This window comes from Oncorhynchus masou, unplaced genomic scaffold, assembly GCF_036934945.1.
Source record: "Oncorhynchus masou masou isolate Uvic2021 unplaced genomic scaffold, UVic_Omas_1.1 unplaced_scaffold_2911, whole genome shotgun sequence".
NCBI lineage: Eukaryota > Metazoa > Chordata > Actinopteri > Salmoniformes > Salmonidae > Oncorhynchus > Oncorhynchus masou.
In genome coordinates, this window is record NW_027009332.1 from 1 (window position 1) to 27,214 (window position 27,214).

The window sequence follows — 27,214 nt, forward strand, 5'->3', positions numbered from 1 at the left end:
ACACATACATACATACATACATACATACACCACCCTATTGAGTACTGGATCATCGCATGGTAGGGCCGACACATGTACACACATACATACATACATACATACATACATACATACATACATACATACATACATACATACATACACCACCCTATTGAGTACTGGATCATCGCATGGTAGGGCCGACACGTGTACACACACACATACACACATACATACATACATACATACATACATACACCACCCTATTGAGTACTGGATCATCGCATGGTAGGGCCGACACGTGTACACACACACACACACACACACACACACACACACACATACATACATACATACATACATACATACACCACCCTATTGAGTACTGGATCATCGCATGGTAGGGCCGACACGTTTACACACACACACACACACACACACACACACACACACACACACACACACACACACACACACACACACACACACACACACACACACACACACATACAGACATACACACACTACCCTATTGAGTACTGGACCATCACATGGTACACTACCGGTCAAAAGTTTTAGAACACCTACTCATTCAAAGGTTTTTCTTTATTTTTACTATTTTCTACATTGTAGAATAATAGTGAAGACATCAACTTTGAAATAACACATACGGAATCATGTAGTAACCAAAACAGTGTTAAACAAATCAAAATATATTTTAGATTTTTGAAGTGCTTCAAAGTAGCCATCCTTTGCCCTTGATGACAGCTTTGCAAACTCTTGGCCTTCTCTATTGGTGGTTGTGACCCAACTGTCATGTTATATTCCAGGGCACCAGTGAGAAGGATCGTCCTTGTGAGACGTGTGGGAAGAACCTGGCTGACTGTCTCGGACACTATGGGTATCTGGACCTGGAGATGCCCTGTTTTCATGTGGGCTATTTCAAAGCCATCATTGGAATCCTACAGGCAAGTTCACTATAACAGTAACTGACAAAATAAAGGAAACTCTTGAGTAAATGAGGGATACAAGTAGGATGTATAGAAAGCAGGTGCTTCCAACACAGGTGTGGTTCCTGAGTTAGTTAAGCAATTACCATCCCATCATACTTAGGGTGATGTATAAGGTACTCAGTTGCCATCATTGTGGCTACCATGGCTAGAAGAAGAGATCTCAGTGACTTTGAAGAGGGGATCAAAGGAACATAGAGGGGTTAAAGGGTGTGTCTCAGTCACCAGATCTCAACACAACAGTGCTGCTCAGCGTGAGGTAATACAGTAGGGAGTGCTGCTCAGTGTGAGGTAATACAGTAGGGAGAGTGCTGCTCAGTGTGAGGTAATACAGTAGGGGAGTGCTGCTCAGCGTGAGAGTAATACAGTAGGAATAGTGGTAGTGCTGCTCAGCGTGAGGTAATACAACAGGAGTAGGGGTAGTGCTGCTCAGCGTGATGTAATACAGTAGGGAGAGTGCTGCTCAGCGTGAGGTAATACAGTAGAGTGCAGCTCAGTGTGAGGTAATACAGTAGGGGGAAGTGCTGCTCAAATGTAATTTATGTGTTCTCCACACTCGTCCTCACAAGAACGTACTCAAGAGAACGTCTTTGGAGCATGAGAGTGTGGTGCACAGTAGTATGCATATTGAGAATATTGAGAAACACCCAATGTGATTGTTGTTCCATGATAACACAATGTGGTTGTTGTTCAAATTGGCCCATTATGACATCATGTTATTGTTGTTCAAATTGTTCCATTATGACGTCATGTGATTGTTGTTCAAATTGGCCCATTACGACATTATCTTATTGTTGTTCAAATTGTTCCATTATGACATTGTGTTATTGTTGTTCAGATTGTTCCATTATGACATCATGTTATTGTTGTTCAAATTGTTCCATTATGACATCATGTTATTGTTGTTCAAATTGTTCCATTATGACATCATGTTATTGTTGTTCAAATTGTTCCATTATGACATCATGTTATTGTTGTTCAAATTGTTCCATTATGACATCATGTTATTGTTGTCCCTCCAGATGATCTGTAAGACGTGTTCTCACATCATGCTGACCAAAGAGGAGAAACTACAGTTTATGGATGTGTTGAAGAGGCCAGGCCTAGCATACCTCCAGAAACGAGGAATGAAGAAGAAGATATCCGACAAATGCCGCAAAAGGACATTGTGTCTGAATTGCTCCACGTTAAATGGTAGGTTATCAACAATAGCTTAGTCTTTGACTGTTTACGGTTCAATTTTGACATTTGGGCCGAAATACATATTATTAAGTTATATTTGAATTGAGTTGGATTTAGTTGAGTTGAAAGCAAAGCCCAAGTGGTGGTTGATGTGACTGATAATGTCTTTGTTCTTGCCATTTAACAGGACCAGTGAAGAAGTGTGGCTTGCTGAAGATCCTTCACGAGAAATACAAGACAACCAAGAAAGTGGTGGACACTGTAGTATCAGACTTTCTCAACTCATTCGATATCGCAATAGAACACAACAAAGAAGTGGAGGGCTTGCTAAACAGGGCTCAGGTGAGTCACGTTGAAGGCAACTAGGGCTTGCTTAACAGGGCTCAGGTGAGTCACGTTGAAGGCAACTAGGGCTTGCTTAACAGGGCTCAGGTGAGCCACGTTGAAGGCAACTAGGGCTTGCTTAACAGGGCTCAGGTGAGTCACGTTGAAGGCAACTAGGGCTTGCTTAACAGGGCTCAGGTGAGTCACGTTGAAGGCAACTAGGGCTTGCTTAACAGGGCTCAGGTGAGTCACGTTGAAGGCAACTAGGGCTTGCTTAACAGGGCTCAGGTGAGTCACGTTGAAGGCAACTAGGGCTTGCTTAACAGGGCTCAGGTGAGTCACGTTGAAGGCAACTAGGGCTTGCTTAACAGGGCTCAGGTGAGTCACGTTGAAGGCAACTAGGGCTTGCTTAACAGGGCTCAGGTGAGTCACGTTGAAGGCAACTAGGGCTTGCTTAACAGGGCTCAGGTGAGTCACGTTGAAGGCAACTAGGGCTTGCTTAACAGGGCTCAGGTGAGTCACGTTGAAGGCAACTAGGGCTTGCTTAACAGGGCTCAGGTGAGTCACGTTGAAGGCAACTAGGGCTTGCTTAACAGGGCTCAGGTGAGTCACGTTGAAGGCAACTAGGTCAACTTTTAACAGTTTACATGTCTACTTTGTAGAGGTCATATGAGGTTAATGGTTTGTTTTGTATGTTTTTCACTTAGCAGTGACTTACAGTAACAGAGTTCATACAGGATTAGTATATGGGAAACTTGTCGGAATTGAACAAAGAACCTGGTATTACTAGAGTCACACTCTCCTTACCAACTGGGTCACACTGGTTTTAAATGCTGACCGATCATGTCTTTCACCCCGACGGAGAGCCTGAGTCCTCTAGTGGTGCTGAACCTCTTCAAAATATGTCTGTCTGAATCTGGGAAACTGGCCCTTATGGTTGTAAATGCTGGTTGACCTTCATGTCCTGTGGTTTCCAGGAGAACCTGAGTCCTCTAGTGGTGCTGAACCTCTTCAAAATGTCTGTCTGAATCTGGGAAACTGGCCCTTATGGTTGTAAATGCTGATTGACCTTCATGTCCTGTGGTTTCCAGGAGAACCTGAGTCCCCTAGTGGTGCTGAACCTCTTCAAAATATGTCTGTCTGAATCTGGGAAACTGGCCCTTATGGTTGTAAATGCTGGTTGACCTTCATGTCCTGTGGTTTCCAGGAGAACCTGAGTCCTCTAGTGTTGCTGAACCTCTTCAAAATGTCTGTCTGAATCTGGGAAACTGGCCCTTATGGTTGTAAATGCTGGTTGACCTTCATGTCCTGTGGTTTCCAGGAGAACCTGAGTCCTCTAGTGGTGCTGAACCTCTTCAAAATGTCTGTCTGAATCTGGGAAACTGGCCCTTATGGTTGTAAATGCTGGTTGACCTTCATGTCCTGTGGTTTCCAGGAGAACCTGAGTCCTCTAGTGGTGCTGAACCTCTTCAAAATGTCTGTCTGAATCTGGGAAACTGGCCCTTATGGTTGTAAATGCTGGTTGACCTTCATGTCCTGTGGTTTCCAGGAGAACCTGAGTCCCCTAGTGGTGCTGAACCTCTTCAAAATGTCTGTCTGAATCTGGGAAACTGGCCCTTATGGTTGTAAATGCTGGTTGACCTTCATGTCCTGTGGTTTCCAGGAGAACCTGAGTCCTCTAGTGGTGCTGAACCTCTTCAAAATGTCTGTCTGAATCTGGGAAACTGGCCCTTATGGTTGTAAATGCTGGTTGACCTTCATGTCCTGTGGTTTCCAGGAGAACCTGAGTCCTCTAGTGGTGCTGAACCTCTTCAGGGGAGGATACCAGCGGAGGACATTCCCCTGCTCCTGATGAACCCTGAGGCAGGTAAGCCTGCAGACCTCATCCTCACCCGCCTGCTGGTACCCCCGCTCTGCATCCGCCCCTCTGTCATCTCAGACCTCAAGTCGGGTACTAATGAGGATGACCTCACCATGAAGCTCACAGAGATCATCTTCCTCAATGACGTCATCAGAAGGTGGGTACATTACATTTACATCAAATATATTTTAAAAAATTGTATGATGTCATAGAAGGTGGGCGTCATGGGATTGGGAGAGTAGCAGGAAGTGTCAATGAATTCGTGATGAATTGTTTTATTAATCGGCCCGGAGTTTTTCCATGAACTGACCAGGAAAACATCTGGGGCCCCAGTAGGCTATTACTAACTAGTTGGTCAGCTGAGGAAAACCTCTGGGCCTCAGTAGGCTATTACTAACTAGTTGGTCAGCTGAGGAAAACCTCTGGGCCCCAGTAGGCTATTACTAACTAGTTGGTCAGCTGAGGAAAACCTCTGGGCCCCAGTAGGCTATGACTAACTAGTTGGTCAGCTGAGGAAAACCTCTGGGCCCCAGTAGACTATGACTAACTAGTTGGTCAGCTGAGGAAAACCTCTGGGCCCCAGTAGGCTATTACTAACTAGTTGGTCAGCTGAGGAAAACCTCTGGGCCCCAGTAGGCTATTACTAACTAGTTGGTCAGCTGAGGAAAACCTCTGGGCCCCAGTAGACTATTACATTTACATCTAGTTGGTCAGCTGAGGAATACCTCTGGGCCCCAGTAGGCTATTACTAACTAGTTGGTCAGCTGAGGAAAACCTCTGGGCCCCAGTAGGCTATTACTAACTAGTTGGTCAGCTGAGGAAAACCTCTGGGCCCCAGTAGGCTATTACTAACTAGTTGGTCAGCTGAGGAAAACCTCTGGGCCCCAGTAGACTATTACATTTACATCTAGTTGGTCAGCTGAGGAAAACCTCTGGGCCCCAGTAGGCTATGACTAACTAGTTGGTCAGCTGAGGAAAACCTCTGGGCCCCAGTAGGCTATTACTAACTAGTTGGTCAGCTGAGGAAAACCTCTGGGCCCCAGTAGGCTATTACTAACTAGTTGGTCAGCTGAGGAAAACCTCTGGGCCCCAGTAGACTATTACATTTACATCTAGTTGCTCAGCTGAGGAAAACCTCTGGGCCCCAGTAGACTATTACATTTACATCTAGTTGGTCAGCTGAGGAAAACCTCTGGGCCCCAGTAGGCTATTACTAACTAGTTGTTCAGCTCAGGAAAACCTCTGGGCCCCAGTAGGCTATTACTAACTAGTTGGTCAGCTGAGGAAAACCTCTGGGCCCCAGTAGGCTATAGCTAACTAGTTGGTCAGCTCAGGAAAACCTCTGGGCCCCAGTAGACTATTACTAACTAGTTGGTCAGCTCAGGAAAACCTCTGGGCCCCAGTAGGCTATTACTAACTAGTTGGTCAGCTGAGGAAAACCTCTGGGCCCCAGTAGGCTATGACTAACTACTTGGTCAGCTGAGGAAAACCTCTGGGCCCCAGTAGGCTATTACTAACTAGTTGGTCAGCTGAGGAAAACCTCTGGGCCCCAGTAGGTTATTACTAACTAGTTGGTCAGCTGAGGAAAACCTCTGGGCCCCAGTAGGCTATTACTAACTAGTTGGTCAGCTGAGGAAAACCTCTGGGCCCCAGTAGGCTATTACTAACTAGTTGGTCAGCTGAGGAAAACCTCTGGGCCCCAGTAGGCTATTACTAACTAGTTGGTCAGCTGAGGAAAACCTCTGGGCCCCAGTAGGCTATGACTAACTAGTTGGTCAGCTGAGGAAAACCTCTGGGCCCCAGTAGGCTATTACTAACTAGTTGGTCAGCTGAGGAAAACCTCTGGGCCCCAGTAGGCTATTACTAACTAGTTGGTCAGCTGAGGAAAACCTCTGGGCCCCAGTAGGCTATTACTAACTAGTTGGTCAGCTGAGGAAAACCTCTGGGCCCCAGTAGGCTATTACTAACTAGTTGGTCAGCTCAGGAAAACCTCTGGGCCCCAGTAGGCTATTACATTTACATCTAGTTGGTCAGCTGAGGAAAACCTCTGGGCCCCAGTAGACTATTACTAACTAGTTGGTCAGCTGAGGAAAACATCTGGGCCCCAGTAGGCTATTACTAACTAGTTGGTCAGCTCAGGAAAACCTCTGGGCCCCAGTAGGCTATTACTAACTAGTTGGTCAGCTGAGGAAAACCTCTGGGCCCCAGTAGGCTATTACTAACTAGTTGGTCAGCTCAGGAAAACCTCTGGGCCCCAGTAGGCTATTACATTTACATCTAGTTGGTCAGCTCAGGAAAACCTCTGGGCCCCAGTAGGCTATTACTAACTAGTTGGTCAGCTGAGGAAAACCTCTGGGCCCCAGTAGACTATTACTAACTAGTTGGTCAGCTGAGGAAAACCTCTGGGCCCCAGTAGGCTATTACTAACTAGTTGGTCAGCTGAGGAAAACCTCTGGGCCCCAGTAGGTTATTACTAACTAGTTGGTCAGCTGAGGAAAACCTCTGGGCCCCAGTAGGCTATTACTAACTAGTTGGTCAGCTGAGGAAAACCTCTGGGCCCCAGTAGGCTATGACTAACTAGTTGGTCAGCTGAGGAAAACCTCTGGGCCCCAGTAGGCTATTACTAACTAGTTGGTCAGCTGAGGAAAACCTCTGGGCCCCAGTAGGCTATGACTAACTAGTTGGTCAGCTGAGGAAAACCTCTGGGCCCCAGTAGGCTATTACTAACTAGTTGGTCAGCTGAGGAAAACCTCTGGGCCCCAGTAGGCTATTACTAACTAGTTGGTCAGCTGAGGAAAACCTCTGGGCCCCAGTAGGCTATTACTAACTAGTTGGTCAGCTCAGGAAAACCTCTGGGCCCCAGTAGGCTATTACATTTACATCTAGTTGGTCAGCTGAGGAAAACCTCTGGGCCCCAGTAGACTATTACTAACTAGTTGGTCAGCTGAGGAAAACATCTGGGCCCCAGTAGGCTATTACTAACTAGTTGGTCAGCTCAGGAAAACCTCTGGGCCCCAGTAGGCTATTACTAACTAGTTGGTCAGCTGAGGAAAACCTCTGGGCCCCAGTAGGCTATTACTAACTAGTTGGTCAGCTCAGGAAAACCTCTGGGCCCCAGTAGGCTATTACATTTACATCTAGTTGGTCAGCTCAGGAAAACCTCTGGGCCCCAGTAGGCTATTACTAACTAGTTGGTCAGCTGAGGAAAACCTCTGGGCCCCAGTAGACTATTACTAACTAGTTGGTCAGCTGAGGAAAACCTCTGGGCCACAGTAGGCTATTACTAACTAGTTGGTCAGCTGAGGAAAACCTCTGGGCCCCAGTAGACTATTACTAACTAGTTGGTCAGCTGAGGAAAACATCTGAGCCCCAGTAGACTATTACTAACTAGTTGGTCAGCTGAGGAAAACCTCTGGGCCCCAGTAGGCTATTACTAACTAGTTGGTCAGCTGAGGAAAACCTCTGGGCCCCAGTAGGCTATTACTAACTAGTTGGTCAGCTGAGGAAAACCTCTGGGCCCCAGTAGACTATTACTAACTAGTTGGTCAGCTGAGGAAAACCTCTGGGCCCCAGTAGACTATGACTAACTAGTTGGTCAGCTCAGGAAAACCTCTGGGCCCCAGTAGGCTATTACTAACTAGTTGGTCAGCTCAGGAAAACCTCCTGTGCCTTTTTATGAAAGCAATAACACAACAACAACAAAAAGTTATCATTTCCAATTCACATTAGACAATAAGGTGGTTTGATGCTATTGTTGTTGTTATTGTTGTTGTCTAATGAATGTTGAGTGATGAATGAGTTGTTCTCCCCACCTCCCATGCCTTCCCACAGCACCGTATGTCAGGGGCCAAGACCCAGATGATCATGGAGGACTGGGACTTCCTCCAGCTGCAATGTGCTCTCTACATCAACAGTGAGCTCTCTGGCATCCCCCTCAACATGGCCCCCAAGAAATGGACCAGAGGCTTCGTTCAGAGACTCAAGGGCAAACAAGGTCTCGCTCATATAAATGTTGATTTTTAATTCTAATTATTTAATAGTTACCTGTTGTCTATTCTGATTTCTAGTTCTGTGGTCACATCGTATTTATTGATAGTTGACACTGAATTCATGTCAATGTCATGCCTTTTGTCATAAACAATGTAGTTTATTTACACAGCTGAGTCAGAAACAGAAAGTATCCTACTTGATTGTGGAGCCATTTAATCACAAACTATAGTTATTCTCCACTGCTGCCTTTGGAGACACTTTCGGTTATTAATGGTTCGTGGTGTTTCTCTCTCAGGGCGATTCCGTGAAACCTCTCGGGGAAAGAGTGGATTTCTCTGGGAGAACGGTCATCTCTCCGGACCCCAACCTGCGGATTGATGAGGTGGCTGTCCCTGTACACGTAGCCAAAATCCTGACCTACCCAGAGAAGGTAAGATTCTTATTGGCCACACTTTAACAACAACTTTTAATAATGCTTTATAATAATTAGGGCTGTCCACGTTAACACTTTTTAATGCTGTTAATTTCTTTGACGCTTTTAATTGCATCTCAATTTCTTTACCCCGCGCGGAACCTTTTTAAGCACACGTGTTTCAGCAGGGACCCTTATAAGCGCAACACACAACACGCTCTATGCGGTGTACCTGTCAGTGAGCACACGGTCTCAGTAGCGCTGTCTGCCTCTATTGTGATGCGCTGTGCGCACAGCTTTGAGAAACAGTTTTGAAGGAAACCGTACAGATACTTCTCCCGTAAACACATTCCCAGGCATTTCTTTAGATGGCAGCAAAAAAAAAACATTCATTTGTACAGAAGTAACAAACTAGTTATGCTAACGTTAGCTAGCTAGCTAGCCATAATATTGTTTACAATGCCATGGCTGAATGCCTCTTGATTCAACTAACTTCCCACAATGATTTTAATCAGAACATGTTTCTGTTTTAGTTCTCAGGTCAAAAAGACTTAATGAATCCAGTTCTAGTAGCAGCAACATGTGACTACTGTTTCTGTTGTAGTTCTCAGGTCAAAAAGACTTAATGAATCCCAGTTCTAGTAGCAGCAACATGTGACGAGGTCATGATGAAGAACATGGATCAGTTAAGCTTCAATATTATTGATAAGAAGGATTAGGCCTCCTGGGATCATGAATAGCTAGCTGTTACAGAGACGTTGGTGTTGTTTATGGTGAAAATGCCTTTAAAGCTTTTTTAATCCAGACTATTTTGGGTTTAATAGTAACTCAATGTTCTGCTCTCATTCATATATCTTTATGTACATATTCTTTATCCCTTTACACGTGTGTGTATATGGTAGTAGTTTTGGAATTGTTAGGTTAGATTACTCGTTGGTTATTACTGCATTGTGCAGTACAATGCACAAGCATTTCGCTACACTCGCATTAACATCTGCTAACCATGTGTATGTGACAAATGCATTTGATTTTATTTAGATTTTTTTATGAAAAATTTGTTAAAAGTCCAAATTGGAGCAAATTCTATAATTGCAATGAATTGTGATTTAACTAATTCCGTTACCTCTATTTAATTATTTTAATCGGTTGACTTCCTTAATAAGAATACATGAATTGTTTATAAGCACTACGTAGATGCTTCACAAGGCAGGTTGAGTGCCTTTTCCAGCTGTCTCTACCATTGAGAAGTAACCTGCACAGTGTCTTCACTGTCCCCTGTTGTATGACCTGCGACCTCTAACTTGTTGTGCTCCAAGGTGAACAAGGCCAACTTGGAGATGCTGAGGAAGCTGGTGCGGAGCGGTCCAGAGGTCCACCCTGGAGCCAACTTCATCCAGCAACGACACACGCAGATGAAGAGGTCAGGACAGTTCTATTGGACATGTTTAGTCCCCTTTTTAAAAGCATGAGTTGACCCACACCTGTAAAATGTTGAAGAAGCCACTACGTTCCAAAATGTTGGTGAGGTTTTACCCATTCAGTTATTAGAAGCATATATTTCATTTTACCTTTATTTAACTAGGCAAGTCAGTTAAGAACAAATTATTATTTTCAATGACGGCCTAGGAACAGTGGGTTTACTGCCTGTTCAGGGGCAGAATGACAGTTTTTGTACCTTGTCAGCTCGGGGATTTGAACTTGCAACCTTTCGGTTTCTAGTCCAACGCTCTAACCACTAGGCTACCCTGCCGTCCCTACACTCTAACCACTAGGCTACCCTGCCGTCCCTACACTCTAACCACTAGGCTACCTGCCGTCCCTACACTCTAACCACTAGGCTACCTGCCGTCCCTACACTCTAACCACTAGGCTACCCTGCCGTCCCTACACTCTAACCACTAGGCTACCCTGCCGTCCCTACACTCTAACCACTAGGCTACCCTGCCGTCCCTACCTCTAACCACTAGGCTACCCTGCCGTCCCTACACTCTAACCACTAGGCTACCCTGCCGTCCCTACACTCTAACCACTAGGCTACCCTGCCGCCCCTACACTCTAACCACTAGGCTACCCTGCCGTCCCTACACTCTAACCACTAGGCTACCCTGCCGCCTCTACACTCTAACCACTGGGCTACCCTGCCGTCCCTACACTCTAACCACTAGGCTACCCTGCCACCCCGTGTACCTGTTACTGTTTTAGAGCTGCCTTGTCGTGTAGTTGTTACTGTTTTACAGGCCTACCACTAAACTGAAACTGTGTATGAAACCACATGTTTACGTGTATGTTCTAAGAGTATTCCCTGTGTGTGTGTGTGTGTGTGTGTGTGTGTGTGTGTGTGTGTGTGTGTGTGTGTGTGTGTGGGGTCTGGTCTTGTCTTTCTGTCTTCAGGTTTCTGAAGTACGGGAACCGAGAGAAGATGGCTCAGGAGCTGAGGTTTGGAGACGTGGTGGAGAGACACATGATCGATGGAGACATCGTCCTCTTCAACCGACAGCCCTCTCTACACAAACTCAGCATCATGGCTCATATTGTGAGTGCTCTCTCTCTCTCCCTCTCTCTCCACATCATACACCCATCCTTCACTTCGGCTCTGTCTGGAAACTGTTAGGTTAATCACCGTGCTGACTCCATGTCAACGTGTAGGCAGGATGAGAACCTCACTGTTAGAAATAGGGGATTTTGTGTGATGTATCTTGGGGTTGTCTGTTTTAGGGCTGCCTTGTCGTGTCGTTGTTGCTGTTTTAGAGCTGCCTTGTCGTGTAGTTGTTACTGTTTTAGAGCTGCCTTGTCGTGGAGCTGTTACTGTTTTAGAGCTGCCTTGTCGTGGAGCTGTGAGCTGCCTTGTCGTGTAGTTGTTGCTGTTTTAGAGCTGCCTTGTCGTGTAGTTGTTACTGTTTTAGAGCTGCCTTGTCGTGTAGCTGTTACTGTTTTAGAGCTGCCTTGTCGTGTCGTTGTTACTGTTTTGGAGCTGCCTTGTCGTGTAGTTGTTACTGTTTTAGAGCTGCCTTGTCGTGTAGCTGTGAGCTGGCTTGTCGTGTAGCTGTTACTGTTTTGGATGTATGGTGATAGGTTTATTTCAGGCAGATCTCAATGATATCATTATTGTACTCATCTTTGTCTGTCCTAAAGGCCAAAGTGAAGCCTCACAGAACGTTCCGGTTTAACGAGTGTGTGTGCACGCCGTACAACGCTGACTTTGACGGGGACGAGATGAACCTTCACCTTCCCCAGACAGAGGAGGCCAAGGCTGAAGCCCTGGTGCTGATGGGGGTTAGTGTCACCTGCCCTGATTCACCTTTAGACTCCTGCAGCAGCACACCCCTACACACCTCACACCCCTACACACCTCACACCCCTACACACCTCACACACCTCACACCCCTACACACCTCACACCCCTACACACCTCACACCCCTACACACCTCACACCCCTACACACCTCTCACACCCCTACACACCTCTCACACCCCTACACACCTCTCACACCCCTACACACCTCTCACACCCCTACACACCTCTCACACCCCTACACACCTCTCACACCCCTACACACACCTCACACCCCTACTCACACCCCTACACACCTCACACCCCTACACACCTCACACCCCTACACACCTCACACATCACACCCCTACACACCTCACACACCTCACACACCTCACACACCACACACCTCTCACACCCCTACACACCTCTCACACCCCTACACACCTCTCACACCCCTACACACACCTCACACCCCTACACACCTCACACCCCTACACACCTCACACCCCTACACACCTCACACCCTACACACACCTCACACCCCTACACACCTCACACCCCTACACACCTCTCACACCCCTACACACCTCTCACACCCCTACACACACCTCACACCCCTACACACACCTCACACCCCTACACACCTCACACACCTCACACCCCTACACACCTCACACCCCTACACACCTCACACCTCACACATCTCACACACCTCTCACACCCCTACACACACCTCACACCTCTACACACCTCACACCCCTACACACACCTCACACCCCTACACACCTCACACCCCTACACACCTCACACCCCTACACACCTCACACACCCCTACACACCTCTCACACCCCTACACACACCTCACACCCCTACACACACCTCACACCCCTACACACCTCACACACCCCTACACACCTCTCACACCCCTACACACACCTCACACCCCTACACACCTCACACCCCTACACACCTCACACCCCTACACACCTCACACCCCTACACACCTCACACATCTCACACCCCTACACACCTCACACATCTCACACCCCTACACACCTCACACCCCTACTACACACCTCACACCCCTACTACACACCTCAGACCCCTACACAACTCACACCCCTACACGCTGTACAGTCCCCCTACACGCTGTACAGTCCCCCTACACGCTGTACAGCCCCCCCCCAATTTGCATGCACAGTCTGAATACCAGCATTTACCTATTCACCTCAACACCGCCACTACACCGCCACTACACCGCCCCAACACCGCCCCTACAACGCCCCTACACCGCCCCAACACCGTCCCTAAACTAAAACCTGTCCAGCAGAGGTTCTACTCTCACACTGACCTGTACTTGTCTCATTTACAGTGCCTTACGAAAGTATTCTGCCCCCTTGAACTTTGCGACCTTTTGCCACATTTCAGGCTTCAAACATAAAGATATACAACTGTAAAAAATGTCAGTCTCTCGATGTGCAAAACTGATAGAGACTTACAGTTGTAATCGCAGCAAAAGGTGGCGCTACAAAGTATTAACTTAAGGGGGCTGAATAATTTTGCACGCCCAATTTTTCAGTTTTTGATTTGTTAAAAAAGTTTGAAATATCCAATAAATGTCGTTCCACTTCATGCTTGTGTCCCACCTGTTTTTGATTCTTCACAAAAAAATACAGTTTTATATCTTTATGTTTGAAGCTTGAAATGTGGCAAAAGGTTGCCAAGTTCAAGGGGGCCGAATACTTTCGCAAGGCACTGTACCTCTTCACCCCAACACCGCCCCTACACCGTCCCTAAACTAAAACCTGTCCAGCCGAGGTTCTACTCTCACACTGACCTGTACTTGTCTCATTTACCTCTTCACCCCAACACCGTCCCAACGCCGCCCCTACACCATCCCTAAACTAAACCCTGTCCAGCCGAGGTTCTACTCTCACACTGACCTGTACTTGTCTCATTTACCTCTTCACCCCAACACCGTCCCTAAACTAAACCCTGTCCAGCCAAGGTTTTCCTCACATTGACCTGTACTTGTCTCATTTACCTCTTCACCCCAACACCGCCCCTACACCGCCCCTACACCACCCCAACACCGCCCCAACACCGCCCCTACACCTTCCCTAAAATAAGCCCTGTCCAGCCGAGGTTCTACTCTCACACTGACCTGTACTTGTCTCATTTACCTCTTCACCCCAACACCGTCCCTAAACTAAACCCTGTCCAGCCGAGGTTTTCCTCACATTGACCTGTACTTGTCTCATTTACCTCTTCACCCCAACACCGCCCCTACACCGCCCCTACACCACCCCAACACCGCCCCAACACCGCCCCTACACCTTCCCTAAAATAAGCCCTGTCCAGCCGAGGTTCTACTCTCACACTGACCTGTACTTGTCTCATTTACCTCTTCACCCCAACACCGCCCCTACACCGTCCCTAAACTAAAACCTGTCCAGCCGAGGTTCTCCTCTCACACTGACCTGTACTTGTCTCATTTACCTCTTCGCCCCAACACCGCCCCTACACCGCCCCTACACCGCCCCAACACCGTCCCTACACCGTCCCTAAACTAAACCCTGTCCAGCCGAGGTTCTCCTCTCTCACTGACCTGTACTTGTCTCATGTCTCTTTCCCTCCAGACCAAAGCCAACCTGGTGACCCCCAGGAACGGAGAGCCTCTGATCGCTGCTATTCAAGACTTTCTGACAGGTCAGCCGTTGTTACAGCAATGAGCCAATCATTGTTTGTCGCCGCAGGGCCTGACAGCCAATCAAATGACTCATTTGTCAGATGATTGATGCCTTTTGACGTCTGTATTAGTGAGCGTCTCACACTGCTCGTTGTCAGGTGGAGAAAAGAACAAGGTTTTGACATCTGTATTAGTGAGCGTCTCACACTGCTCGTTGTCAGGTGGAGAAAAGAACAAGGTTTTGACATGGTGATCATGTGATCGACATGATGGAAGATGTCTCCCTGACGCGCTCCGATCTGTCCATTGCATTTGATAGATGTGTCACAGCTCATCTCGTCATAACGATGTCATCTTCGTTATACAGCTGCTTGGCTTGTTTTCATCCAGATTGGGACACTTACCTCTTGTTAAGTCAACACCTTGATGGGGTTCTTCATACTGACCTTATTATCCACTATGGTTTGACATTTTGAAACTGAATTCAAGGAAGATGAGCTCATGTCAAATATATATATTTAAACATGTTATGAAAAAGTACAGTCCCAGAGCTTTGAAATGGTCTTTTATGAAACATGAGAAAGTTATGCTTCTTTGACAATTGATAAACGTCCCAATATGGAGATTTTTATTATTTTTAATGAGCATGGCCTTATTTCTATTTCAGCATATTGGATGACTGTCGTTCATATTCCCTTCACCCAGCTCTATGTAACATCAGGTTTAGGTTACTGTCATTCACCCAGCTCTATGTAACATCAGGTTTAGGTTACTGTCATTCACCCAGCTCTATGTAACATCCATAGGTTTAGGTTACTGTCATTCACCCAGCTCTATGTAACATCAGGTTTAGGTTACTGTCATTCACCCAGCTCTATCTAACATCAGGTTTAGGTTACTGTCATTCACCCAGCTCTATGTAACATCAGGTTTAGGTTACTGTCATTCACCCAGCTCTATGTAACATCCATAGGTTTAGGTTACTGTCATTCACCCAGCTCTATCTAACATCAGGTTTAGGTTACTGTCATTCACCCAGCTCTATCTAACATCAGGTTTAGGCTGCTACATGATACTCTAATTTCCCCCTGGAGTCATCATGAGGTTGCTACCACCTAGCCTATGAATGAAAGTTCACAACGTAGGTGCACAGGTTGAGAGAAATTTGAGTAATCAAAGTGACCGACATTGGCACGTTCAATAACGCCTTCCACACTCTTGCCTGCATCTAGCTGACTTAAGGTGTAATCATGAGTCCAACCGTTGCAAATGAGAGTTTCTGTTGGACAAATTCAATTATGTTTATCATTTTAGTTCCACTTGCTTCCGTTTTAAGAATTGGTTTTCAACAGAATGAATACACCACTGATCACACGCAAACACAGTTCACATTCATAGCCGCCACATACAAACAGCATGAACATTTTGCTAATTGTATAATTCCTTCTTGCGTCTATATCGTAGCCGCTAACCGCTACACACAGCCGACATCGTTGTCACCATATTAGCCAACGATGTTAGTAAATGTCATAGTCAACATTGCTATTAGAACTAACGCGTTAGTATCCCTCCGCGCAGTCAGCAAGCAGTTTAGCAGTTACACCGGTGGGCCCCAGTGGCAATAAATTGAATAAAACCAAAAGCTTACCTTGACTTGAAAGAGTTTCAGTGTTAAATTGTCATAGCCAGCTAGCTAACATAGCATCCCTCCGTTATAGCCAGCTAGCTAACATAGCATCCCTCTCTGTTTGAGCCGGGTGTATGAGTAGGCTAAACTAGCTAGCTGCATTTGCTTGCTAAGTGAAAGTAAAAAATAAAAAAAATACAACTAAATATAGCTGTCTAGCTATATTGAATCAACTACTCACCACATTTTATACACTGCAGTGCTAGCTAGATATAGCTTATCCTTTCAGTACTAGATTAATTCTCTGATCCTTTGATTGGGTGAGCAACATTTTCAGTTCATACTGCATAAGTTCCAATAGGTTAAAGGACATCCTCCGGAAGTTGTCATAATTACTGTGTGAGTCTATGGAAGGGGCTGAGAACCATGAGACTCCTAGGTTTTCTATTGAAGTCAGTGTACCCAGAGGAGGACAGAAACTAGCTGTCCTCCGGCTACACCATGGTGCTACCCTACAGAGTCCTGTTGGAAGTTACTGTAAGACCTTCATCACAAGACAGTGTATTTTAATCAATTATTTGGTGACGTGAATATATTTAGTATAGTTTCATCTAAAAAATATTCACTATTTGAGACTCCTCTACTCTCTATTATACCCCCTCCATTATCAGCCAATCATGGAGCTCGTCTTTCTCCCTATAGAGCTCAGTGCTTTCTCATTGGCTAAACAAGGCTCTTAAATTAGCATTTTTTTATTCATATTTACAGATTCCAGACAAGTTTGTTATTAAGGCACAAGAAAGTTCACATGTTCAAGAAAGCTTTTCTGCAACATAAAATATATATATATATATATATATATATATATATATATATATATATTTTTTTACATCTGTACTGTGAATTAGGAAATGGCATCCAAATGCCTTACGATCCTGAATCCGGTCACAATCCATGTCCCAATGTCATCTTTTGTATTTATCATATTTGGAGAAAGTGTAGCCTAATATTTCTTAGGAGCACAGTAGCTGTATGTTTCACACTCCACATTTCAACACCCTACTCTCCTCCTCTCTCGCCTTTCTTCACAGGAGCCTACCTGTTGACCCTGAAGGACACATTCTTCGATAGGTCTAAAGCCTGCCAGATAGTGGCCTCTATCCTGGTGGGGGTGGATGAGAGGATCAAGATAGCTCTCCCACACCCTGCCATACTCAAGGTACGATACTGCTCTCCTCGCTTGGTTGAAATTAATGATGGGACTGTTTATTGGATTTTGGGCTGATATCTGTTGTTCTCTGTCGTGAGGGGGGGGAATCATCTATAAAGTCATTGGGAGTCGTATCGAGTGACTTTAGTAGTTAAATATCAGTTGGTCTGCAACTCGTCAATCATTTGGGTGTTGGTCTTTTTGTTGTCAGTCCATCATGACTCTGTTGTCTGTCCATCATGACTCTGTTGTCAGTTCATCATGACTCTGTCAGTTCATCATGACTCTGTTGTCTGTCCATCATGACTCTGTTGTCAGTTCATCATGACTCTGTCAGTCCATCATGACTCTGTTGTCAGTCCATCATGACTCTGTTGTCTGTCCATCATGACTCTGTTGTCATGACTCTGTTGTCAGTTCATCATGACTCTGTCAGTCCATCATGACTCTGTTGTCATGACTCTGTTGTCAGTCCATCATGACTCTGTTGTCTGTTCATCATGACTCTGTTGTCATGACTCTGTTGTCATGACTCTGTTGTCAGTCCATCATGACTCTGTTGTCTGTTCATCATGACTCTGTTGTCATGACTCTGTTGTCAGTCCATCATGACTCTGTTGTCAGTCCATCATGACTCTGTTGTCAGTCCATCATGACTCTGTTGTCTGTCCATCATGACTCTGTTGTCATGACTCTGTTGTCAGTTCATCATGACTCTGTCAGTCCATCATGACTCTGTTGTCAGTCCATCATGACTCTGTTGTCATGACTCTGTTGTCAGTTCATCATGACTCTGTTGTCAGCCCATGACTCTGTTGTCAGTTCATCATGACTCTGTTGTCAGTCCATCATGACTCTGTTGTCAGTCCATCATGACTCTGTTGTCAGTTCATCATGACTCTGTTGTCAGTCCATCATGACTCTGTTGTCAGTCCATCATGACTCTGTTGTCATGACTCTGTTGTCAGTCCATCATGACTCTGTTGTCAGTCCATCATGACTCTGTTGTCAGTCCATCATGACTCTGTCATGACTCTGTTGTCAGTCCATCATGACTCTGTTGTCAGTTCATCATGACTCTGTTGTCTATTCATCATGACTCTTGTCAGCCCATGACTCTGTTGTCAGCCCATGACTCTGTTGTTAGCCCATGACTCTGTTGTTAGCCCATGACTCTGTTGTCTGTTGTTAGCCCATGACTCTGTTGTCTGTTGTTAGCCCATGACTCTGTTGTTAGCCCATGACTTTGTTGTCTGTTGTTAGCCCATGACTCTGTTATATGTTGTTAGCCCATGACTCTGTTATAAGTTGTTAGCCCATGACCCTGTTGTCTGTTGTTAGCCCATGACTCTGTTGTCTGTTGTTAGCCCATGACCCCGTTGTGTGTTGTTAGCCCATGACTCTGTTGTCTGTTGTTAGCCCATGACCCCGTTGTCTGTTGTTAGCCCATGACCCTGTTGTCTGTTGTTAGCCCATGACCCCGTTGTCTGTTGTTAGCCCATGACCCTGTTGTCTGTTGTTAGCCCATGACTCTGTTGTCTGTTGTTAGCCCATGACTCTGTTGTCTGTTGTTAGCCCATGACCCTGTTGTCTGTTGTTAGCCCATGACCCCGTTGTCTGTTGTTAGCCCATGACCCCGTTGTCTGTTGTTAGCCCATGACCCCGTTGTCTGTTGTTAGCCCATGACCCCGTTGTCTGTTGTTAGCCCATGACCCCGTTGTCTGTTAGCCCATGACTCCGTTGTCTGTTGTTAGCCCATGACCCCGTTGTCTGTTGTTAGCCCATGACCCCGTTGTCTGTTGTTAGCCCATGACCCCGTTGTCTGTTGTTAGCCCATGACTCTGTTGTCTGTTGTTAGCCCATGACTCTGTTGTCTGTTGTTAGCCCATGACCCCGTTGTCTGTTGTTAGCCCATGACCCCGTTGTCTGTTGTTAGCCCATGACCCTGTTGTCTGTTGTTAGCCCATGACCCCGTTGTCTGTTGTTAGCCCATGACCCCGTTGTCTGTTGTTAGCCCATGACCCTGTTGTCTGTTGTTAGCCCATGACCCCGTTGTCTGTTGTTAGCCCATGACCCCGTTGTCTGTTGTTAGCCCATGACCCCGTTGTCTGTTGTTAGCCCATGACCCCGTTGTCTGTTGTTAGCCCATGACCCCGTTGTCTGTTGTTAGCCCATGACTCTGTTGTCTGTTGTTAGCCCATGACCCCGTTGTCTGTTGTTAGCCCATGACCCCGTTGTCTGTTGTTAGCCCATGACCCTGTTGTCTGTTGTTAGCCCATGACCCCGTTGTCTGTTGTTAGCCCATGACCCCGTTGTCTGTTGTTAGCCCATGACCCTGTTGTCTGTTGTTAGCCCATGACCCCGTTGTCTGTTGTTAGCCCATGACCCCGTTGTCTGTTGTTAGCCCATGACCCTGTTGTCTGTTGTTAGCCCATGACCCTGTTGTCTGTTGTTAGCCCATGACCCCGTTGTCTGTTGTCAGCCCATGACTCTGTCGTCTGTTGTCAGCCCATGACTCTGTCGTCTGTTGTCAGCCCATGACTCTGTCGTCTGTTGTTAACCCATGACCCCGTTGTCTGTTGTTAGCCCATGACCCCGTTGTCTGTTGTTAGCCCATGACCCCGTTGTCTGTTGTTAGCCCATGACTCTGTTGTCTGTTGTTAGCCCATGACCCCGTTGTCTGTTGTTAGCCCATGACCCCGTTGTCTGTTGTTAGCCCATGACTCTGTCGTCTGTTGTCAGCCCATGACTCTGTCGTCTGTTGTTAGCCCATGACCCCGTTGTCTGTTGTTAGCCCATGACCCCGTTGTCTGTTGTTAGCCCATGACTCTGTTGTCTGTTGTTAGCCCATGACTCTGTTGTCTGTTGTTAGCCCATGACCCCGTTGTCTGTTGTTAGCCCATGACCCCGTTGTCTGTTGTTAGCCCATGACCCTGTTGTCTGTTGTTAGCCCATGACCCCGTTGTCTGTTGTTAGCCCATGACCCCGTTGTCTGTTGTTAGCCCATGACCCTGTTGTCTGTTGTTAGCCCATGACCCCGTTGTCTGTTGTCAGCCCATGACTCTGTCGTCTGTTGTCAGCCCATGACTCTGTCGTCTGTTGTTAGCCCATGCCTCTGTTGTCTGTTGTTAGCCCATGACCCCGTTGTCTGTTGTTAGCCCATGACCCCGTTGTCTGTTGTTAGCCCATGACCCCGTTGTCTGTTGTTAGCCCATGACCCCGTTGTCTGTTGTTAGCCCATGACCCCGTTGTCTGTTGTTAGCCCATGACTCCGTTGTCTGTTGTTAGCCCATGACCCTGTTGTCTGTTGTTAGCCCATGCCTCTGTTGTCTGTTGTTAGCCCATGACCCCGTTGTCTGTTGTTAGCCCATGACCCCGTTGTCTGTTGTTAGCCCATGACCCCGTTGTCTGTTGTTAGCCCATGACCCCGTTGTCTGTTGTTAGCCCATGACCCCGTTGTCTGTTGTTAGCCCATGACCCCGTTGTCTGTTGTTAGCCCATGACCCCGTTGTCTGTTGTTAGCCCATGACCCCGTTGTCTGTTGTTAGCCCATGACCCCGTTGTCTGTTGTTAGCCCATGACCCCGTTGTCTGTTGTTAGCCCATGACCCCCGTTGTCTGTTGTTAGCCCATGACCCCGTTGTCTGTTGTTAGCCCATGACCCCGTTGTCTGTTGTTAGCCCATGACCCCGTTGTCTGTTGTCAGCCCATGACCCCGTTGTCTGTTGTTAGCCCATGACCCCGTTGTCTGTTGTTAGCCCATGACTCCGTTGTCTGTTGTTAGCCCATGACCCCGTTGTCTGTTGTTAGCCCATGACCCCGTTGTCTGTTGTTAGCCCATGACTCTGTCGTCTGTTGTTAGCCCATGACCCCGTTGTCTGTTGTTAGCCCATGACCCCGTTGTCTGTTGTTAGCCCATGACCCCGTTGTCTGTTGTTAGCCCATGACCCCGTTGTCTGTTGTTAGCCCATGACCCCGTTGTCTGTTGTTAGCCCATGACCCCGTTGTCTGTTGTTAGCCCATGCCTCTGTTGTTAGCCCATGCCTCTGTTGTCTGTTGTTAGCCCATGCCTCTGTTGTCTGTTGTTAGCCCATGACCCCGTTGTCTGTTGTTAGCCCATGACCCCGTTGTCTGTTGTTAGCCCATGACCCCGTTGTCTGTTGTTAGCCCATGACCCCGTTGTCTGTTGTTAGCCCATGACCCCGTTGTCTGTTGTTAGCCCATGACCCCGTTGTCTGTTGTTAGCCCATGACCCCGTTGTCTGTTGTTAGCCAATGACCCCGTTGTCTGTTGTTAGCCCATGACCCCGTTGTCTGTTAGCCCATGACCCCGTTGTCTGTTGTTAGCCCATGACCCCGTTGTCTGTTGTTAGCCCATGACCCCGTTGTCTGTTGTTAGCCCATGACCCCGTTGTCTGTTGTTAGCCCATGACCCCGTTGTCTGTTGTTAGCCCATGACCCCGTTGTCTGTTGTTAGCCCATGACCCCGTTGTCTGTTGTTAGCCCATGACCCCGTTGTCTGTTGTTAGCCCATGACCCCGTTGTCTGTTGTTAGCCCATGACCCCGTTGTCTGTTGTTAGCCCATGACCCCGTTGTCTGTTGTTAGCCCATGACCCCGTTGTCTGTTGTTAGCCCATGACCCCGTTGTCTGTTGTTAGCCCATGACTCTGTGGACAGGGAAGCAGATCTTTGGTCTGATCCTGAAGCCCAGTAAGGCCTGTCCAGTCAAGGCCAACCTGAGGACCAAGGGGAAACAGTACAGTGGGAAAGGAGAGGACCTCTGCAGCAACGACTCCTGTGAGTTCCTCCCCATGCCTCTCTAGTGTCTTCATCCTTAAAATACATGTCCTCTGATTCCTGTGAGTTCCTCCCCATGCCTCTCTAGTGTCTTCATCCTTAAAATACATGTCCTCTGATTCCTGTGAGTTCCTCCCCATGCCTCTCTAGTGTCTTCATCCTTAAAATACATGTCATCTGATTCCTGTGAGTTCCTCCCCATGCCTCTCTAGTGTCTTCATCCTTAAAATACATGTCATCTGATTCCTGTGAGTTCCTCCCCATGCCTCTCTAGTGTCTTCATCCTTAAAATACATGTCATCTGATTCCTGTGAGTTCCTCCCCATGCCTCTCTAGTGTCTTCATCCTTAAAATACATGTCATCTGATTCCTGTGAGTTCCTCCCCATGCCTCTCTAGTGTCTTCATCCTTAAAATACATGTCATCTGATTCCTGTGAGTTCCTCCCCATGCCTCTCTAGTGTCTTCATCCTTAAAATACATGTCATCTGATTCCTGTGAGTTCCTCCCCATGCCTCTCTAGTGTCTTCATCCTTAAAATACATGTCATCTGATTCCTGTGAGTTCCTCCCCATGCCTCTCTAGTGTCTTCATCCTTAAAATACATGTCATCTGATTCCTGTGAGTTCCTCCCCATGCCTCTCTAGTGTCTTCATCCTTAAAATACATGTCATCTGATTCCTGTGAGTTCCTCCCCATGCCTCTCTAGTGTCTTCATCCTTAAAATACATGTCATCTGATTCCTGTGAGTTCCTCCCCATGCCTCTCTAGTGTCTTCATCCTTAAAATACATGTCATCTGATTCCTGTGAGTTCCTCCCCATGCCTCTCTAGTGTCTTCATCCTTAAAATACATGTCATCTGATTCCTGTGAGTTCCTCCCCATGCCTCTCTAGTGTCTTCATCCTTAAAATACATGTCATCTGATTCCTGTGAGTTCCTCCCCATGCCTCTCTAGTGTCTTCATCCTTAAAATACATGTCATCTGATTCCTGTGAGTTCCTCCCCATGCCTCTCTAGTGTCTTCATCCTTAAAATACATGTCATCTGATTCCTGTGAGTTCCTCCCCATGCCTCTCTAGTGTCTTCATCCTTAAAATACATGTCATCTGATTCCTGTGAGTTCCTCCCCATGCCTCTCTAGTGTCTTCATCCTTAAAATACATGTCATCTGATTCCTGTGAGTTCCTCCCCATGCCTCTCTAGTGTCTTCATCCTTAAAATACATGTCATCTGATTCCTGTGAGTTCCTCCCCATGCCTCTCTAGTGTCTTCAACCTTAAAATACATGTCATCTGATTCCTGTGAGTTCCTCCCCATGCCTCTCTAGTGTCTTCATCCTTAAAATACATGTCATCTGATTCCTGTGAGTTCCTCCCCATGCCTCTCTAGTGTCTTCATCCTTAAAATACATGTCATCTGATTCCTGTGAGTTCCTCCCCATGCCTCTCTAGTGTCTTCATCCTTAAAATACATGTCATCTGATTCCTGTGAGTTCCTCCCCATGCCTCTCTAGTGTCTTCATCCTTAAAATACATGTCATCTGATTCCTGTGAGTTCCTCCCCATGCCTCTCTAGTGTCTTCATCCTTAAAATACATGTCATCTGATTCCTGTGAGTTCCTCCCCATGCCTCTCTAGTGTCTTCATCCTTAAAATACATGTCATCTGATTCCTGTGAGTTCCTCCCCATGCCTCTCTAGTGTCTTCATCCTTAAAATACATGTCATCTGATTCCTGTGAGTTCCTCCCCATGCCTCTCTAGTGTCTTCATCCTTAAAATACATGTCATCTGATTCCTGTGAGTTCCTCCCCATGCCTCTCTAGTGTCTTCATCCTTAAAATACATGTCATCTGATTCCTGTGAGTTCCTCCCCATGCCTCTCTAGTGTCTTCATCCTTAAAATACATGTCATCTGATTCCTGTGAGTTCCTCCCCATGCCTCTCTAGTGTCTTCATCCTTAAAATACATGTCATCTGATTCCTGTGAGTTCCTCCCCATGCCTCTCTAGTGTCTTCATCCTTAAAATACATGTCATCTGATTCCTGTGAGTTCCTCCCCATGCCTCTCTAGTGTCTTCATCCTTAAAATACATGTCATCTGATTCCTGTGAGTTCCTCCCCATGCCTCTCTAGTGTCTTCATCCTTAAAATACATGTCATCTGATTCCTGTGAGTTCCTCCCCATGCCTCTCTAGTGTCTTCATCCTTAAAATACATGTCATCTGATTCCTGTGAGTTCCTCCCCATGCCTCTCTAGTGTCTTCATCCTTAAAATACATGTCATCTGATTCCTGTGAGTTCCTCCCATGCCTCTCTAGTGTCTTCATCCTTAAAATACATGTCATCTGATTCCTGTGAGTTCCTCCCCATGCCTCTCTAGTGTCTTCATCCTTAAAATACATGTCATCTGATTCAATTATTCAGATTCAAATATAATTGTATTACTATAATCAGATTAAACTATTCTGATTCATTATTCCAAAACTATGATTCTCTTTGTCTCTCTGTCTCTGTGTGTGTCTCTCTCTGTGTCTCTCTCTGTGTGTCTCTCTCTGTGTGTGTCTCTCTGTGTGTGTCTCTCTCTGTGTGTGTCTTTCTCTCTGTGTCTCTCTCTGTGTCTCTCTCTCTCTCTCTCTGTGTCTTTCTCTCTCTCTCTCTCTCTGTGTCTCTCTCTCTCTCTCTCTCTCTGTGTCTCTCTCTCTCTCTCTCTCTCTCTCTCTCTCTCTCTCTGTGTCTCTCGCTCTCTCTCTCTCTCTGTGTCTCTCGCTCTCTCTCTCTCTCTGTGTCTCTCGCTCTCTCTCTCTGTGTCTCTCGCTCTCTCTCTCTGTGTCTCTCGCTCTCTCTCTCTGTGTCTCTCGCTCTCTCTCTCTGTCTCTCTCTCTCTCTGTGTCTCTCTCTCTCTCTCTGTGTCTCTCTCTCTCTCTCTGTGTCTCTCTCTGTGGGTTTCTCTCTCTCTGTGTGTGTCTCTCTCTCGGTGTGTGTGTGTGTGTCTCTCTCTCTCTGTCAGTCGTGGTGATCCAGAACAGTGAGTTGATGTGTGGTACCATGGATAAGGGCACGTTGGGCTCTGGCTCCAAGAAGAACATATTCTACATCCTGCTGAGAGACTGGGGGCAGCTGGAGGCAGCCAACGCCATGTCTCGTCTGGCCCGCATCGCCCCTACATACCTCTGTACGTTCACCGCCGCCCACACTGACATGTTCTCTTCTGTCAATACTTCAACGATGCTACACTGAACTGCAGTTTACTGATGCTGTACTGTGTTCTAATGCTATATAATGGTAATATACTGTAGGTTTAGTTCCACCTATGATAATGCTTTGAACGTGCTGTACTGTGATATAATGGTAATATAGTGTAGGTTTACATCCATTTACGATAATGCTTTGAACATGCTCAATACTAAACGCGTTCTCATACTTTACAAAGCTCGTTTTAGTTTTCCCGTTGTCCAGCATTTGGCTCCAGTGTGCCCTACTGAACATGACCGTTATAAACCCTTTGCAGCCAACCGGGGTTTCTCCATCGGTATTGGTGACGTGACCCCAGGCCAGGGTCTGCTGAAGGCCAAGCAGGACCTGCTGGATGGAGGCTATGCCAAGTGTGACGAGTACATCGAGGCCCTGAAGACGGGCAAACTGCAGCAACAGCCAGGCTGCACGGCAGAGGAGACGCTGGAGGTATATCACAGATATATCCCAGACTACATGACTCTTAGCTCAGCCCCCCTTAAACGAGCTGATATGCTGAGGAGACGCTGGAGGTATATCCCAGATATATCCCAGACTACATGACTCTTAGCTCAGCCCCCCTTAAACGAGCTGATATGCTGAGGAGACGCTGGAGGTATATCCCAGATATATCCCAGACTACATGACTCTTAGCTCAGCCCCCCTTAAACGAGCTGATATGCTGAGGAGACGCTGGAGGTATATCACAGATATATCCCAGACTACATGACTCTTAGCTCAGCCCCCCTTAAACGAGCTGATATGCTGAGGAGACGCTGGAGGTATATCACAGATATATCCCAGACTACATGACTCTTAGCTCAGCCCCCCTTAAACGAGCTGATATTTCTGCTATCCCCAAATCAACCCCCCACCCCCTTAAACTAGCTGATATTTCTCGTATCCCCAAATCAAACCACCCCCCCCCCCCTTAAACTAGCTCAAAATAAGCCCCAAATCAAACAAACAGCCACCATGAGCTTTGTTTATTGTCTGTCTGATGTCTGGTGCTCCTTCTAGACCAGCTACTGTATCTATTGTCTGGCGCTCCTTCTAGACCAGCAACTGTATCTATTGTCTGGTGCTCCTTCTAAACCAGCAACTGTATCTATTGTCTGGCGCTCCTTCTAAACCAGCAACTGTATCTATTGTCTGGCGCTCCTTCTAAACCAGCAACTGTATCTTTTGTCTGGTGCTCCTTCTAAACCAGCTACTGTATCTATTGTCTGGTGCTCCTTCTAGACCAGCTACTGCATCTATTGTCTGGCTGATGTCTGGCGCTCCTTCTAGACCAGCTACTGTATCTATTGTCTGGTGCTCCTTCTAGACCAGCTACTGTATCTATTGTCTGGTGCTCCTTCTAAACCAGCTACTGTATCTATTGTCTGGTGCTCCTTCTAGACCAGCTACTGTATCTATTGTCTGGTGCTCCTTCTAGACCAGCTACTGTATCTATTGTCTGGTGCTCCTTCTAAACCAGCTACTGTATCTATTGTCTGGTGCTCCTTCTAGACCAGCTACTGTATCTATTGTCTGGCTGATGTCTGGCGCTCCTTCTAGACCAGCTACTGTATCTATTGTCTGGCGCTCCTTCTAGACCAGCTACTGTATCTATTGTCTGGAGCTCC

The 27,214-nt window shown here is 46.7% G+C and overlaps 1 protein-coding gene across 1 annotated transcript in view; it reads left to right on the forward strand.

Moving 5' to 3' along the window:
- Positions 1-351: 351 nt before the first annotated feature.
- The window catches only part of LOC135534004 (DNA-directed RNA polymerase III subunit RPC1-like), a 44,335-nt gene continuing 17,472 nt past the window's right edge, over positions 352-27,214 (forward strand). Inside the window, 17 exon segments of the mRNA XM_064961165.1 lie at positions 352-379; positions 810-947; positions 2,012-2,183; positions 2,359-2,513; positions 3,473-3,513; positions 4,316-4,517; positions 8,188-8,350; positions 8,642-8,657; positions 8,659-8,776; positions 10,075-10,178; positions 11,150-11,291; positions 11,891-12,031; positions 14,672-14,741; positions 17,440-17,567; positions 22,216-22,354; positions 25,363-25,527; positions 25,864-26,036. Coding sequence (XP_064817237.1) covers positions 377-379; positions 810-947; positions 2,012-2,183; positions 2,359-2,513; positions 3,473-3,513; positions 4,316-4,517; positions 8,188-8,350; positions 8,642-8,657; positions 8,659-8,776; positions 10,075-10,178; positions 11,150-11,291; positions 11,891-12,031; positions 14,672-14,741; positions 17,440-17,567; positions 22,216-22,354; positions 25,363-25,527; positions 25,864-26,036 — 2,070 coding nt within the window. The 5' untranslated portion in view covers positions 352-376.